The 16562-nt window shown below is 38.5% G+C and overlaps 1 protein-coding gene across 1 annotated transcript in view; it reads right to left on the bottom strand.

The window, feature by feature from the left end:
• Nucleotides 1–1087: 1087 nt before the first annotated feature.
• RFXAP (regulatory factor X associated protein) overlaps nucleotides 1088–16562 on the bottom strand; it is a 78408-nt gene continuing 62933 nt past the window's right edge. The window contains exons 3-6 of the mRNA XM_040447942.1: nucleotides 10145–10374; nucleotides 9370–10098; nucleotides 4832–4939; nucleotides 1088–2570 (exon numbers count right to left, since the gene is read on the bottom strand). Coding sequence (XP_040303876.1) covers nucleotides 2460–2570; nucleotides 4832–4939; nucleotides 9370–10098; nucleotides 10145–10374 — 1178 coding nt within the window. The 3' untranslated portion in view covers nucleotides 1088–2459. The remainder of the gene's footprint in view (nucleotides 2571–4831; nucleotides 4940–9369; nucleotides 10099–10144; nucleotides 10375–16562) is intronic.

Raw genomic sequence — 16562 nt, 5'->3', positions numbered from 1 at the left:
CCTTAATGGGCCACATCACATAAGAGCATGTGGAATGGGAGACTTTGTTGTGGCCATCTTTGGAAAGTACAGCCTGCCACACCTAGCTTCAAAGTATTTATACAACTATTTAAAACTATAGCAATCCTATACAGAACTATGAGAGATAATAAATTGTTGTTTTACACCACTAGATTTTGGGGTGGTTTGTTAAGCAGCAATAACTATATAGCTAGGTGTATCAGTTACCTACTCTCAAGAATGCTGTGTAACAAACCGCCCCAAAACATTGTGGCTTACAGTCATAAACATTTATTATTGCTCACAACTCTACAGGTCAGCTGGGTGGTTCTGTAGTTCTGGGCTAGGTTTGGCTGATTTGGGTTGGGATTTCAAATGCATCTACAGTCAGCTGGCAGGTCGCCTGGGGGATAGCTAGTCTAGCATAGCCTCACTCACATGCCTGGCTGTTACAGGCTGTTGGAAACTAAGGTGCCTGGGCTATGTGTTTCCTTGTCCAGCAAAGTAGGCTGGGCTAGGCTAGTAGGCAGCTGAGTAGGGTTCTAAAAGAGCAAGGGCAACTATTCAAAATCTTTGGAAATCTACTCAAAGTTGGCATATTATTTCTTACGCATTCTATTGGCTAAAACAAGTCACAGGCCAGTCGTTCAGATTTAAGGGGTAGGTAAATAAAGTCAATTTCCTGGTGGGAGGAGCTGTAAAGCCATAAGGTAAAAGTTATGAGCACATGGAAGGATAAACTAGTAGTGACACATGCAATAAATCTACCCCCAAATAAGTAAAAACCTTATTGTTTTAGTGATTTATCTGCAAGTATATGTTGAGATAGATACTTACATATACATAAATTCAATCTCTTTTATTTTAATTCAGTACTCCCTGGCCTATTACTTTCCCTTTCATATGCCTCCTATCCTATTTAAAGGATAAGCTGATTTTTTTTCACCGTAAAAGTTTATTTACACTGTAGGAATTAAGTAAAGCTCCAATACCGTAAGTAAGAGAACTAACAGTTAATAACAAATGTAAATGAATTCCTCTGCATCCAGAGTGAAAAAACTGAAGATAGAACAAGTGAATCAGACAATGCAAAGGTCAACAACTGGGCTTTAATGAATAATTTTGGTGAAATCTGTTATTTTTGCACAGATAGGCAGGTATAAACCACACATAAAAAATAAACAAAATATTCTTTCTCTCCTTAAGTACTTCTTAGAACAGCCATGACTAAGTTTAACTGGATACATATTTCAGGGCTTAAAACCCAAGAAACAAACACATTTTTGCAGTTAAACTTAAGAGACATACATTTATTATCTAACATTGGAAATCCTCTCTTGACATTTGATTGGTTACTCTTATTGGTAGGATTGACTTTTAAAACTTTTCCTAGGAGAAGATACAAGGAAAAAGTTATCTATCCAGTTACCCATCATTCTGTGAACTTTACGAATAATACGATCTTAAATTAGCTGTTTTGGAAAACATTGACAAAATGGTGGAGTGTTATTTTTACTTTCAGAATCTCTTTTTGAAAAGGAAAATGAGTATCAAAAAAAAATTTTTTGTCCTTACATTGGTGGAATGAGATACATCTATACCGTTCACAGATTTAACACACAAGTCTGCTTTAAAAGAGATCAATACTAATAGGTAACATGAAGTGAGAAGCCAACATGAAGAGATGCTTTCATTCCAGTGTACTTAGATAACCCCTCTCCTAGGTTTTAGCAGCACATGCCTGAAAAGAAATGCACATCCTAATTTCACAGATAGTAACAATGATCACTTTCCTTACACATTTAAAATATGCTTACCTCTTTGACAGCTCCAGTCTTAACTGTAAAGAAAAGGTTATTACAAGAATCCAATTCTAGGTGCCCTGACTACATTTTATCATCACAAGTAGTATCACAACTATCGGTGTATCTTAAGAGAAGGATTACTGGCATTGTGGGTACGATAATTATTAGTTGTGAAGGGCCATGCCAGACACCATACAACACTTAGCATTCCTGACCCATTCACTAAAAAACTAGGAGTTTTCAAGGTCACTGTGACAACAAAAACATATCCATACATTTGCAGATGACCCTTGATAAGAAGCACTGAATTAAATGACCAAAGATTAGTATCTATTAACTTTTTGACTTCCACAGAAAGTAACTGCTCCATTACCTTCAGTAACTATGACTGAAGAGGAACACTTTGTTTAAAAAAACAACTGTAATTAAATGTTATTTTGGAAAGATAAGCTGTTTCTTCAAATTCACAGTAACCTGAAAGGATTAGATGCACAAAGTGCAATACTTATTTATCCCCAAATGCACACATACATTTACAGGAAAATGACTGCTTATGTTTCACTGGCATGTCTTACCCCATTTATCTTTAGTATAAAAATAAGTCCATCTACTACAACAAAATAAAAACCATGTAGATCTTCTTGATAGATTCTTTCACACTGATGTTCCTGGAAACTGCTGCTGTCTTTGCTCCAAAACTTGCTGATTTAATAGTTGTTGCTGTTTCTGTAAAAATTGCACCACTTCTGGACTTCTTAGTAATGACTTAAAAAGAAAAAATGTATTTGTTAACATTATTCTTATGTGATTATCTTCACATGCTATAAAATTACTGTTATGTCCCTGCACAAGGCACAATATGCTTATAAAACATGCCTCTGAATTCACCCTTGCATCTGATGCATTGCAATTAAACTGCAAACTAATAATAATAAAATTTGATGTCATACATCAAAATACTAAAACCTAAAAATAGTGAGTGAAGCCTGATCTTATTGGTGACTTTGAACACAAAGGAAATGCTTTATTGATGTGCCAGCATATATATGTCTATGAAACATAAGAGCAAACAGCCAAGAATAGCACTGGCCCAAGATTATAGCAAGAAAAACAAGAACATGAAAAGGGGCCACATGTGAAAATGGCCGTTAGATGCTAGTGTGGAAATCCACTTAAGGATCCAATTTCTCCCACTAGCCTATTAAGTCTTTCTGAAGAAATTAAAGCGTCTCTGTGTGTGCGTGTGTGTGTATGTGTGTGTGTGTGTGTGTGTGTGTGTATGGGTATATAGGTATTAATAAAAGTAATATTAGCACATTACCAAAAGTTCAGAAAAGACAGAATATGACTGATCAAAAAAAATATATACAGTTTTGTACAACTGTCATTTTAGAATATAAAGTCATATAACAACTATAACAGACTCTGGTTAGTATGATTTTACTATAATAAAATACTTATAGAAATTGATGAGGAGAAAAAATACTTTGGTTCCAAAAAACTGAAAAAGATAAACTGAACAAGGTGGAAATACTATCATTAAATACTGATGTTAAAACTTAACATTAGAGGGGCACCTGGGTGGCTCAGTTGGTTAAGCATCTGACTTCGGCTCAGGTTATGATTTTGTGGTTTGTGGGTTCGAGGCCCATGTCAGGTTCTCTGCTGTCAGCACAGAGACTGCTTCAAATCCTCTGTCCTACCACCCCCTCTGCCCCTCCCCTGACTGTTCTGTCTCTCTCAATACAATAAACTTAAAAAAAAAAAAAAAAACAAAACCTTAACATTAGAGCAAAGTACATTTTCTAGTTACTTGTTTTAAAACTTAGTTGTAGTCAACCATACTTCAATAAAAACATGTATTTGTAAAGATAGTCCCAAATTCTATTAAGTAAATGCACAATAGTCTACTCAGTTATTATGACACTGAGCATTTAAGCTGTTTAAACTACAATTTTACTAACTGTGATAATTACATTTCTGGCAACATCTTTATGCTTAACTTTATCCATATAGAGAATTTCTTTCCTGCAAAGATCTCCACAGTAAGTATGACTGCTGAGCTAAATGAATGATTAGTTTGGAGACTTCTGATACATAGTGCCAAACTGCTTTGCAGAAGTCTTATTATACCAACATATGATACCATCAAAAGAATGAGTATCTAGTTCATGGAACCCTCAACGTCACTGTTTGTTATCATTTAAATAACTTTCATCTGTTGTACTGTTTATTGTGATTTTTACTGACATTGAATACCTTTTCATATCATTAAATGGTGGCATTTCTGCTTTTTTTCCCTGTTCATATTTTTTGCAATGTATTAAATCAAAACTTTTTCCTCATCAACTTATATAAATATTTTGTAAACTAAAAATGTCAACCATATTAACCACAGTCTCTTATATTTGTTGCAAAGATTTTTCCTGTATCTTATTTTGAAGTTTGCATTTTTACCACCATTTTTGACTATTCATTTCTTTGTAATTTTGTCTATTTCTTTTCAGCCAGAAAAATATTTTTGAGATAAAGTTTCAATGCCATTTTTTAAAAATCTTTATCAGGAATTTATTTTGACGTACAGTGAGATGATTAGTTAAATTCTTTTTTGTCCTCAAATTATTAACCAGTTATTTCAGTATTTATTGAATAATCTCTCTTTTTCTGATTGAATTCTGATGCCTTCTACCAAGTTTATAATAGAGATCTTTCTTAAATGGTAGCCTAATTATACTTCCATACCACTAAAGCATTATCCCATAAATCGCAGAATTCAGTACCAAGAAAGTCTCTTTTAAAACCCTATCTTGCTCAGATATTCAAGGTTTAGTCAGTGAAGATATAGGAATAAAGGTGTTTCAGCTCATCCAGTTTTGGGAGAGCATTATGACATTCTAGTATGTGGTGGAAGAACAATTCGATCCTGGTAACCGTTTAACAAGTTTTAAAATCACAAAAGCTACATAATTCTATTTACAAAAACTTTTGTTCACAAATTTGTAAGTACTTTACAAACAGATATTTACCAGTCTTTTCTGATTTAACACTTGTTCTAAAAGAGTGGGTCTTGCAGGACGATCCCCAAAGGTTCCTGTTCTTTGTTTAACAATGGAGAGTATGTTATCTGTACTTTCCTGGGATAAATGATAAAAATACAAATAGGATTAAGTTAAGTAATAATCCATGATTGTAAGCTTTCAATGATGTAAGGAATGGGTCTCAGCTTCTCTTCCTTCTTGCCTAGTCCCTGTGAAACATTGGGAAAATCCCTGTTTAAGTCATAGGTAAAGTGATGGCAGTTAATTTTATAGAACATTCTTCACTCCCTCACCTTCTACGATTTCCAACCTGGGATTTCCAGTCTCTTGAAGGTCTCAAAATCAATAGTGGGGCAGAGGTGGAAGAAGCAAAGACTTACTTGTTAGCTATTTTCAATATTACAAAAAATGCCAAGTGGAAATTAAACATTCTCTTCAGATAAAGCCACCCAGGCCAAAACAAAGTTTGTCTGCCTTTGGATGGAATACATAAACTCAAAGGCAATTTACATATTGCTAATGAGACACCCTGATAGTTTCTTGCCCATTTAACAACAACAGTTAAATGCGGGGAGGGGGAGCAGTAAAATATTAAAGAAGCAACTGATAGACGAAGCTTTCAAACTTTGGAAGTCACTAGGAAAAAAATGACAAACTGGCTTTGAAAAGACTAGAAAGCACTGGTATAAATAATCTCCTGCTATTGGTATAGCCAAAATAGTTAAGTTCTAAAATGAAAACCATAGTCTGAGACATCCTTAACTAAACAAAATCAGCAGCAATAACTACCAAATATGTGTCCCATTACCTGACAGAATCTTAAAATACTCACAATTTTCCTGGCATAACTAAATATTGTTGTAGTTAACTAAGATATTCTGACTCTTAGAAAACCTGATACAATACTGACCACACCCAGAAATTCTAACTAAGCAAATATAAAACTGTAAGTGTTTTACCATGAAGCCATATGTAAATTTACTCTCCTCTCTTTGCTCTTTATTTAGGCGGTAACTGAAGCTGTTTTCCTCTCCTGACCTCTTTCCCCACTGGCTCTGAGTTCTCTGTTAGAATATCCACTTTCTCTCTTTCATTATGAGAAGTTTATCAACTGGATGTGACAAAAATGTTCAATCCCTAAACACTTTAGGCCGCAAAATGTAAAGGAAAAAAAAAAAAAACTGTAAAAAGAGCATTCTGATACCAGAGAAAACAAAAATAATTTCTTCCTCCCTCGCTCCCCACAGGATTAACTACATGTCATTTTTGTGTGCACGGAAATGAAATAATGAAACTGACTTGATGGTGTTATTCTTACAACCCCAGAAAAGCACTATGTAGATTCACAATGTTAATGTCACAAAAACACAGAAGCTTGTAGTAGAAATAACCTTGAGTCAGCTAGTCCAAACTTCTACAGTGTTCAAATTCCTTTTTCAAAAATTTTCAACACCTTTTGCCCTAAGGAGTTTACCAACTTTTGAGGCATCCCATTTAGTTTTAAGTAACTCCAACATCTAGGTAGCTTTTATTTAGGTCGAGCTGAAAGACATATGTCTTGTGATTTTCACCTAAGGTTCCTAGTTACTTAAACTACGCAAAATAAACCTACTGCTTCTTCTAAACGATAGCCTTTTAGATATTTAAGGATAATGATCAACCCCGTAAGTCAATTATTTTAACCCTAGTTCCTTTTATGTGTTCTCTCATATAATACACTTTTAGATGCATAGACTAAATATTATATATATTTGTTCCTTATTTGATTTATGTAAATGATTTTAAAAACCTTAATTTCTAATTTGCTTTTCACACTACAGAAGACCCCTACCACTGCCCATCAGTCCTACTATAATAATGTCCTAAAGTCTCTAAGTCTACAGGCCTTGACTTTAAACCATCCCATTAGAGTAGAGCCCTGTTACTTCCTAATTAGAAGCTTCATTTAAAGACTCCAAACCTAAATCCCATAACCTGCCATTCAATACCATACATAAACTGGCTTCCAATTCTCTTTCCAAATTTATTTTTCATGAATTTTCCACATAAATATTCCACTCTAGCTAGAGTGGTCCTCCTGTTTCTTCCCAAAAGTGTCTTCTGTATTCCCACTTCCCTTTTTTTACTAAGATGAGCTTCATTTTCTTTCACCTACCCAAATTCGAGGGAAACAGTATTGTGTGAGGATACACTATGTGAGTGAAGGCTCTAGAATCAGACTACTTGGGTTTGAATATTTGCTGGCTATAAGACCTAGACCAAGTTACTTCACCTTTCTGTGCCTTAGTTTCCATGTATGTGAAATACAGCACCTATCTAGCATTGCTAAAGGATGTGACACTCCATTTACAGCTTTGCAGTGTCTGGCACATCAGACACTTAGCTGATTAAGCATAAACTATTAGCCACCCTTTCTGGCTTATACTGAGTTATATTTTCTCTGCAAAGCCTTTCCAGAGTATCTCAGCCTATAATGATCTGTCCTCCTTTCCACTACTAAAGAAGTGCTATACAGTTGCTCCTTATATCCTGATGGTCACTGTTGGTTTTCTTCACACTCAGTTCAACAAAGATAAAGACTTACAGCTCTTGAAGTCTCAGAACTGGTAAAGTGTCCCGTAATATAAGACAAATGGTACAGCAGGGTATTAATTCTTGCTTATAGCAATTACTTCTCTTTCCTAAAAAATCATGCAAATTATTTTAGAATAGGAAAATTATTAAGATTCTTCTTTGTGGGACGTCAAGGGGGAGACTTAATTCAGTATCTATTTGCCTTTTATACATTTTCCTCAAACTGTAGATGTAAAAGCTGGACAGTTAAAAAAAAAAAAGTAACTATAGGTAAAATACCTCTTTCTTGAAAAGAAGTATATTCTCTCTCTGAAGAATTCTGAAGTGAATTTGAAACACAGGAGTAACTTTGGAACATACAGGGGGCAAAAAATCAACGTTACTTTCATTCTGTAATAAGTGAAATGCTTATTTCCATAATTCCTTGTAATCTAAGATTACAAGGACACAGGTTCAGGTCCACAGGGCTTTTGAACTCTATAATGTGTATGCAAATTAAATACCTACATGTATATATTTTTTCTGGGAAAAGGGTTCATTAGGTTTTATCAGATTCTCAAATAAATCCTTTTACCCTAAACAGATTAAGACTCAATGAGATAAAAGGGAAAGAGAAGTCACTCAGGCCCTAATTAGTGTAAATTAAGTGTGAGATGTTGAGGGCTATAAGTTTTAAAAATAGTTATAACATTACATTTATAAACAATCCCAAAGTCTAAAATTTTGGCAATGAGGAGGTTGTTCAAGTCCAGCAAAAACTAAGAAATTTAAAGACTTTCAGAATACATTCTAGGACAGCTTTCAGTTTAAAATTTTTTCTGGATCATTTTTAACAAAATTCAATTTTTCAATGTACTGAGGGACTATAGCTTTTATTAAAAGGAGGAAAATATACAGATGAAATATCTGCTTATCTGTAACAACTTCCAAGTATACTACGAATAATGACAATAATAGTGGCTAAGGTGTTTTGGCTTTTAGTATCTGCTAGATAGTGTGAACACTGTGTGAACACTCAGTATGGACTATTTCACATGTTCACTGCAAATTACAAACCAGGTACCATTTTAAAATCCACTTTACAGATGAAGACGCTGAAGCTTCTAAGAGTTTAACAACCAACCTATTCAAGAAGGCCACACCACCAGCAAATGATGATGGAATGGAGATTTGTAGCCCAAAGTCCAACACCAGAGCACTGGCTTTAACCTTCAAAACAATTCAAATTAAACACTCCAAAAATCTTCTGAGACCTACACCCCATTATTATTCCATTTCCCTTTCTAGGGGCACTAAGAAAAGGGATAGTTAGAACAAGGTACTAAGAAAAGGGATACTGAGAGCAAGGTTAAGTACAGGGTACTAAGCATGGGAGTACTGAGGACAGTATAAGCCTACGGAGAATAGAGTTACTGAAAACAGAGTACAAAAGAGTAAGATTAAGGGAGACCAGGGCACTAAGAACAGAGTACTTAGCAATGGGGTACTAAGAGTTGGGTACTAAAATAGGGATACTGGTAACAGTACGCTGTGAATAGGGTAATGCAATCAGGAAGAGATTACCTTCTCTAAAGTATAATTTCATCTAGTTTCCTAAGGTCTCTTTGCCTGCTCCTTTAGCGATGAACCACATCATTCACTTACTACCTGTCCTTCCAGCCCATATTGCAGATCTTTGAAATAACAGGTCTGCTGATATGTCACAACATTTCCACTGACACATTCATCTCTCACAAGGATGTACCCGAACGGTTAAGGCTTTGCACGTGTGTGTATAAACTCTAATTTAGGGCAAGCACTCATTCACTCTCTGCCACAAGTCGAGCCATAGCAACCTGGCCCATCTGGGAGCCGGCGGGCAGCGCTGGAAACGAAACGCGGTTTGCGCTAAGAGTGTTGTTTCCCCCCCTAACCACCTCCCACTCCCCAAGACCCTAGCTAAGGTCTGATACCTCCAGTCTGACGTTTCCCGCGCTGCCAGGCTGGGCGGCCCCACTGCAGTTCAGGGCCTGATCACTTTTCTTCTTTTTGTACTTGTCCTTGTACATCTTGTTGCGGTGTTTTTTGCACATCCAAGGCTTGCGCTGCTTGGCCACCTGGCTCGTGGTCTCGCTGCAGCCCTCGAAGGTGCAGGTCTTGCTCATGCTGCCCCCGCCGCCACCCCGTCTCCGGGCTCCCCCGCTGCCACCCTCGCCCCCCGAGTGTGTCTCCTCGTCCTCCAGATCCTCCAAACTAGCCGTGCTCTCGCCTCCCCCCGGGGCGTCTGAAGTGTCCAGCAGGTCGGCTTCGTCCTCCCCTGCCTCCTCCTCGCCAGCCCCCGCCACTTCGCACAGGTACCTAATGGACTTGCCCGTCCCGGCGCCGTCCCCCAGGGCCGGAGGCTGCCTGAGGACGCCCTCCGCCGCAGACTCGTCCTGCCCTCCGCAGGGGTGCATCACCAGCAGGGTGAACTGCGAAGCCGGGGCCGGGACGGAGGCTGGAGCCAGGGCCTGGCCCAGAGCAGTGGCGGGGGCCCCGGGGCGGAGCGCGCCACCGGCGGCGCCCGGCCCCGCACCCTCGACGACGCCCTGCACCTCCGTGCTGCTGACACCTTGCGGGGGTCCACGACCCCAGCCTTCCAACAAATGCGAAGCCCAGCGGCACTTCGCAAGCCAAAGACCACGGAGGGGAAAAGGCTCCGGCTAGGTGAGGGGGCCCTGACTGCGCCTGCGCGGCCGCGTCTCGCGCGTGAGCGTTTCTCTGCCTGGCGCCTTTCTGGGAACTTCGCATCTCTGAGGGGCGGGGCTGAGCAGCCCGCGAAGGAGCTGACTGCGCAAGTGCGGCTGCGGCGCTGGCTGGAAGCGCTGCGTTGCGTTTCGCTGCGCTGGCGCCGCCGCTGCTGTGGAGGCTCTGTGTGCAGTTGAAGTCTCTCTCTGCGCGCTCGGTAAGACCGCGCTTTTTGCTGAAACCTACTATGTCTAAAAAGTTTCAAACACTTTTGTACTGAAACTCCACAGTGTAAATTAAGATGGCTCCTGAGAGATTTTATGACTTACGGCGTTTTAATGCTAATTATCATAATATTTTGTCCCAAAATGCCTTGAAATGGGAGATGTGAAGCTGGCATGTGCCACAACCTGGCACCACTAGTTGGCAGTCAAGGAGGGCAGAGGCGGCCTATTTGAAAATATGGTGGAGAAGGAGTGGGCCAGACTTGGGGCCAAGTTTGTGTTAAAAGCTGAGTGATTTGTTCCAATACATTTCTTTTTCCCTCTTGGAAATTTATTTTATTTTAATATTTGTCCTTTGCTGTGACCTCTAAGATGAGTCTTTAATAACGTTTTCATTAAATACAGTGAAAACGGGTAAAATGCAACCCTGAATGACAAACGTTAAAAAAAAAAACACAATAAACGATCTATTATTTTTACCAGTTGTTGCACAAGTGCTGGTTGCTAAATCTTAATTTAGCCATATCTCAGGAGGGAATCGACCCTGCCGCCTCTTGAACGAAAGTGCCAGGTAGTTGTTCTCTTTCCATTTGTTCCTTCCTCCTTGCCTGCTTGGGTTTTGCATTCCACCTATTGGGAAGGAGAGCAATGACTACCCCAACAAATGATAAGTCCACTCACATTAAGGTGTTTGGGTGTTGATGTGTGAGTAGGTCACCAGCTACCTACGTTTCAAAGAGAGGCACAAAGAGGTTTGAATATAGACAGACCTGGCTGGCACTGTCCTGTGTGACCAAGCCTCATTAGTGACAGCCTCTGGGACATTCAGCTTCCTCCATAGTAAAAGGAAGGGTCAGTGGTGTGCTAGATGAGGTTGATGAGTGCCATTGTTGAAATACCAGGTATTTAATGAGCTGGAAGTTAAACACTGTTATTATTAAAAATTAAATTACATAAACTTCCAATTAAATTATTTTATTTAAAAAAATTTTTTTTAACGTTTATTTATTTTTGAGACAGAGACAGAGCATGAACAGGGGAGGGGCAGAGAGAGAGGGAGACACAGAATCTGAAACAGGCCCCAGGCTCTGAGGTGTCAGCACAGAGCCCCACGCAAGGTTCAAACTCAGGGACCGTGAGATTGTGACCTGAGCTGAGTCGGACGCTTAACCGACTGAGCCACCCAGGCGCCCCACCCATTAAATTATTTTAAAAACAAAAGTTAAAAACCTCAAAACTCATCCCTTTCTAATCGTTTTTCAGTGTTTTACTATTAGCAATGCTTATAAGATACGTATGTGGAAATACTAGTTAGTAGTGTGAAACTGCACGTCTCTTCTCAGCTCTGCATTCAGTGATGTCACGTTGGTTGCTTGAAACTAGCCATGGTGAGCGTGTTTACACTATGGGGATTGTCAAGTGATACAAAGCAGAGCTTGACTTGCTGTCGATTGTCTTCAGACTCAAGGTGATAGTAAAAATGTTAATGAAGATTAAACTTAACACATTTGATGGCTGTGGCTGTCACGTTGTCAGTAGCCTCCCAAAATTGAAATATTCTCTCAGTATTTGAAAATTATCATGATTTCAGCAAAGAAGTTGCTCCCATCATTGAACAATAAGTGAAGTTCTGGCATACATCTTCATTGTTTCCCTTTTGTCTTACTCATCAATAGAAACAAAAATGTCAGCCAACATTCAGAGCAGAACTGCACTCTGTCACTAATGTGAGCAACTTCTTTGCTGAATCGGATAAAAATCAAGCATTTATTTATAGTTTGAATTCTTGACACTTGTTGGTGAAATAATTATAAAAAGTGATAGTGGATTTTGCAAGAAATAGCAGGTTACACTGAAGTGTATGGAATTACAATAAGGAGTCTTGTGATTTTTATTATTTGTAAATCATGTGCTAAAACATTCTTTCTACCAGTCAACTGGTGTTTAAAAATTTATCAGCATATCACTGAAGGCAGTGCTATTTAAACCCTAGTGCAAATTCCTGTTATGGTATTCAATAAATGACAGCAGGGTTTTGTTTTTTGTTTGTTTGTTTTGTTTTGTTTTTTAATTTTTTTTGACATTTATTTATTTTTGAGACAGAGAGAGACAGAGCATGAATGGGGGAGGGTCAGAGAGAGGGAGACACAGAATCTGAAACAGGCTCCAGGCTCTGAGCTGTCAGCACAGAGCCCGACGCGGGACTCGAACTCACGGACCGCGAGATCATGACCTGAGCCAAAGTCGGCCGCTTAGCTGACTGAGCCACCCAGGCACCCCGTTGTTTTTTTTTTGTTTGTTTGTTTGTTTTGTTTTTTTTTTTTGAGATATAATTTGCATGCTATAAAACCCACCCATGGTAAGTATACAACTTAATGATATAGGCCAGCAGGGGCCAATAGACTCTTGTAGTACTGCTTTAATTGTCCATTCTCAGTGTATTTTAACTCTGACTTAGGCTTCTTCCTTTGCTTAAGAAAATGATATATGGTTAATTTTTATGTAGTTATTAATTCAAATAAAATTGTTTTAAACCTAGAACAAGAGTTCCACACCTGTTTTCCTCTATTTCAAACTCTGTAGATTAGTTTACTTTCTCTAGTTTAGTTTTTTTCTTCCTTTCTGGCTTCTAGACAATAGTTTTACGCTTCCCCGAGAAGTAATATATGCTGTGTGTTGGGAGCTGAGGAAAGGAACCATTCTTATTTCCTTTTATCAGTCTTCTTACGTGTTCTTTCAAACTATGAAGCTTGATGTTAACAAAGTACCAATTTTCACCAGAACAGAATTTTACCCCTGTGATTACAGCATAGTAGAGTTGTCTTAAAACCAATTACAGCCCTCATTTTTATCTAGGAAAACTTGTATGAAAATAAATCTATAGGTCTTGGATTTTATTTTATTATTTCAGAAGAAAATAAAGTATTCTATATATCGTTTGTGATACTGATTGAATGAATATTATGATTATTGCAAAATGACAATTTTCAACTCTTATCACTTTCTCTGTATTTATGAGTTGGCATTTTACTGTTGGGAAGAGCCATCCCTTCTACTCTCTGTATTTATTTCTTTATTGTTTATATACGATCAGTATGGACTCATGAATTTCTGTTTTATTTAACGGATTGCAGTCTCTTACTTACCTTATCAATGCTCAGATTGTTCTGGATTTGGCTGGACTTCCTAGATTCAGCTGGTGGTAGTCCTTCAAGCAGGCTCCTGTATCCTTTTGGGCACTCCCTTGCTTTCTGGCATAAGAAGATATTCCAGACTTGTCTTGTACTGTCCTAGCTACAGTCCATTTCTCCTTTCTCCTAGGAGATTTCCTAGGATCTCTGGTTCCTTTTCATGGAGGATGATACCTAGAAACCAAGATCTGGGTGCTAGATGTGCTCTATGCTACTAGGCACTTTTAACAGATAAAAGGAAAAAGTCCAAACATGTATGTATCTATACTTAATCATGATTTCATACTGATTACTTCTGTTCTGATCCTACCCCCAGTAGCGTTTCTTGACTTCCTTCATTCCACATTAGTATCTTCTTTCTTCTCAATGATAACTCTGGTTATGATATGAGAAATTTATTCATGGCAATCTATATTACATGTTATGTTGTATATCAATATTTTATTTGATTGGTATTTTATTTTAAAAAAATTTAAAAATTTTTATTTATTTATTTTGAGAGAGGGAGGGAGAGAATCCCAAGCAGGCTCCATGCTCAGCCCAGAACTGACACAGAGCTCAATCCTATCACCAGGAGATTGCTACCTAAGCCAATATCAAAAGTTGGCCACTCAGTCAGTTCAGCCATCCAGGCTCCCCTTAATCAGTTTTTTTTTAATTTATTCTCTACTTCCAGAAAAATAAAAGGCCTGTTAAGAAAATAAAAATTAGCACAGTTCATTTTGAGCCCATATTTGTATTTCTTGTCTTCATCCGTCAATAGATAAATGCATGACTGTAGCAAAAGACAGACTATGCTCAGACTTTCAGATATATTGTTAGCATTTTGTTTAGGAGAGCCAGGAGATAACCTCCTTTGAAAGAGGGTTTCACAGAGTTGCTGGGTACATGATACTTTGATATTTATGTTATCAGTGTAAGAATAGAGAACTTTTAGGGGAGGAAATATTCCTGGGTATTAGTGACAGACGTTTTGACTTTAGTCACAGGTTAAGTGCCTGTGTATTTGATCTTTCATATCCCAAATCATCCTTGAATTTAGCTTAACACAAATGTCACAAAATGTATTGCCAAAATGCCAATAAAGAAAAGCAAAGAAATATCTGTAAGATGACCTCCTCTGGTTCTTTTACAAGGAGAGTTCTTCTATCCCATGTGATATGTATTCATAACACTCATGATATCTGATATCGCCACTACCAGTCTGAGTCCTCATTTGAACATAAGCAGGAAAAAGTTTTTAAAACTATTTCTAAGTAATTCAGATGAGTTTGGTTCCAGGCAAATAGTGTGATTGGAAGAACATTGAGAAGCAGGTTTCGATCTATATGAAGTGAGAACTGGCAACTGGATCCATCTGCTATGGCAATAAAATTCTGGGTTCCACTGAGAAACAGGTTATCATCTCATCCTTCTTGAGCTATGTGTGGATATAGGGAGGACATGAAAAACTCCTGGAGGCTTCATGATTTAGTTTAAGTTATACAACTAAGTTGTTTTTCTAATTAGGATTTTTTGTTTTAAGATTTAACTGAGTGAAATAAGGTGTTATACCCCACCAATTTATAGCAACATTACTTTTTTTCCAGAGATGACAGGATCTTCAGAAGTGTGGGTAGGTTACTTTACCAAAGATCCATTCTACTAGATTATTATTAGACAAAACAAACAACATTCTAATGACAGATTAAAGAGGCTAACTCTGGTAGCATGATGAGTGAAGTAATGTTTCTGAACTGATCAAGAGTTGGACACTCGGGGTGCCTGGGTGGCTCAGTCGGTTAAGCTCCAGACTTCAGCTCAGGTCATGATCTCACGGTTTGTGAGTTTGAGCCCCACGTCGGGCTCTGTGCTGACAGCTCAGAGCCTGGAGCCTGCTTCAGATTCTGTGTCTCCTCTCTCTGCACCTCTCCTGCTTGCGCTCTGCCTCTCTCTCTCTCTCTCTCTCAAAAATAAATAAACATTAAAAATTAAAAAACACACACACACACAAAGAGTTGGACGCTCAACCAACTGAGCCACCCGGGTACCCCAGAGATGATTTTAAACAACACATGATATGGAATAGGGAACTGAGGAAAGACACACAATCATATGATATATAAAACCCTGCATTTTGGGGTACCTGGATAGCTCAGTTGGTTAAGCATCCAACTCTTGATTTTGTCTCAGGTCATGATCTCATAGTAGGTGAGATTGAGCCCCATGTCTGCGCTGACAATGTGGAGTCTGTTTGGGATTCTCTCTCTCCCTCTCCATCTCTGCCCCACCCCTGCCCACACTTTCTCTCTCTCTCTCTCTCTCTCTCTCTCTCTCTCTCTCTCTCCCTCTCTCTCTCAGAATAAACAAACTTAAACACACACACACACACACACACACACACACACACACACACGCAGGGGCACCTGGGTGTCTCAGTTGGTTAAGCATCCGACTTTGGCTCAGGTCATGATCTCACGGTTTGTGGGTTCAAGCCCTATGTTGGGCTCTGTGCTGACAGCTCAGAGCCTGGAGCCTGCTTCAGATTCTGTGCCTCCCTCTCTCTCTGCCCCTCCCCTGCTCGTGCTCTGTCTCACTCTGTCTCTCAAAAAATGAATAAACATTAAAAAAAAAAAACGTGCATTTCACCTGTTGATGTACTTACTGTTGGTAGTACTACTAGATTTATATTTATGCTGCCTAAAAACATATCATTCTGGTAAATTCTATTTTGCACAATTCCCATAAAAATACATGGTATGTTTATAATTGCGTATGCCATATTCATAACAGGAGAGAACTTCTGATTGACTAGCTGTTGATGAAAACCAAATCTTATGATTTTACACATTTGATGACTAGAGTAATTTTCCACAGATTGGTTTCTGGCTCCATACATTTCAAACCCTTTTTGTCCTCCACTGTTTCATGTTAAGAGCAATCGGACACTTTTGTCACATTCATATTGTGATCCGACCCCTGATCCTCTATATACTCTCTTGTCTTCATGCCCAATGAATCAGTAGAGTATAGGCAGTAGGAACA

Source organism: Herpailurus yagouaroundi, unplaced genomic scaffold (assembly GCF_014898765.1).
Source record: "Herpailurus yagouaroundi ecotype Mexico unplaced genomic scaffold, PumYag 197, whole genome shotgun sequence".
Taxonomy (NCBI): domain Eukaryota; kingdom Metazoa; phylum Chordata; class Mammalia; order Carnivora; family Felidae; genus Herpailurus; species Herpailurus yagouaroundi.
The sequence above is the reverse complement of the archived record's forward strand: the minus strand, read 5'-3'. Positions and strand labels throughout refer to the sequence as shown.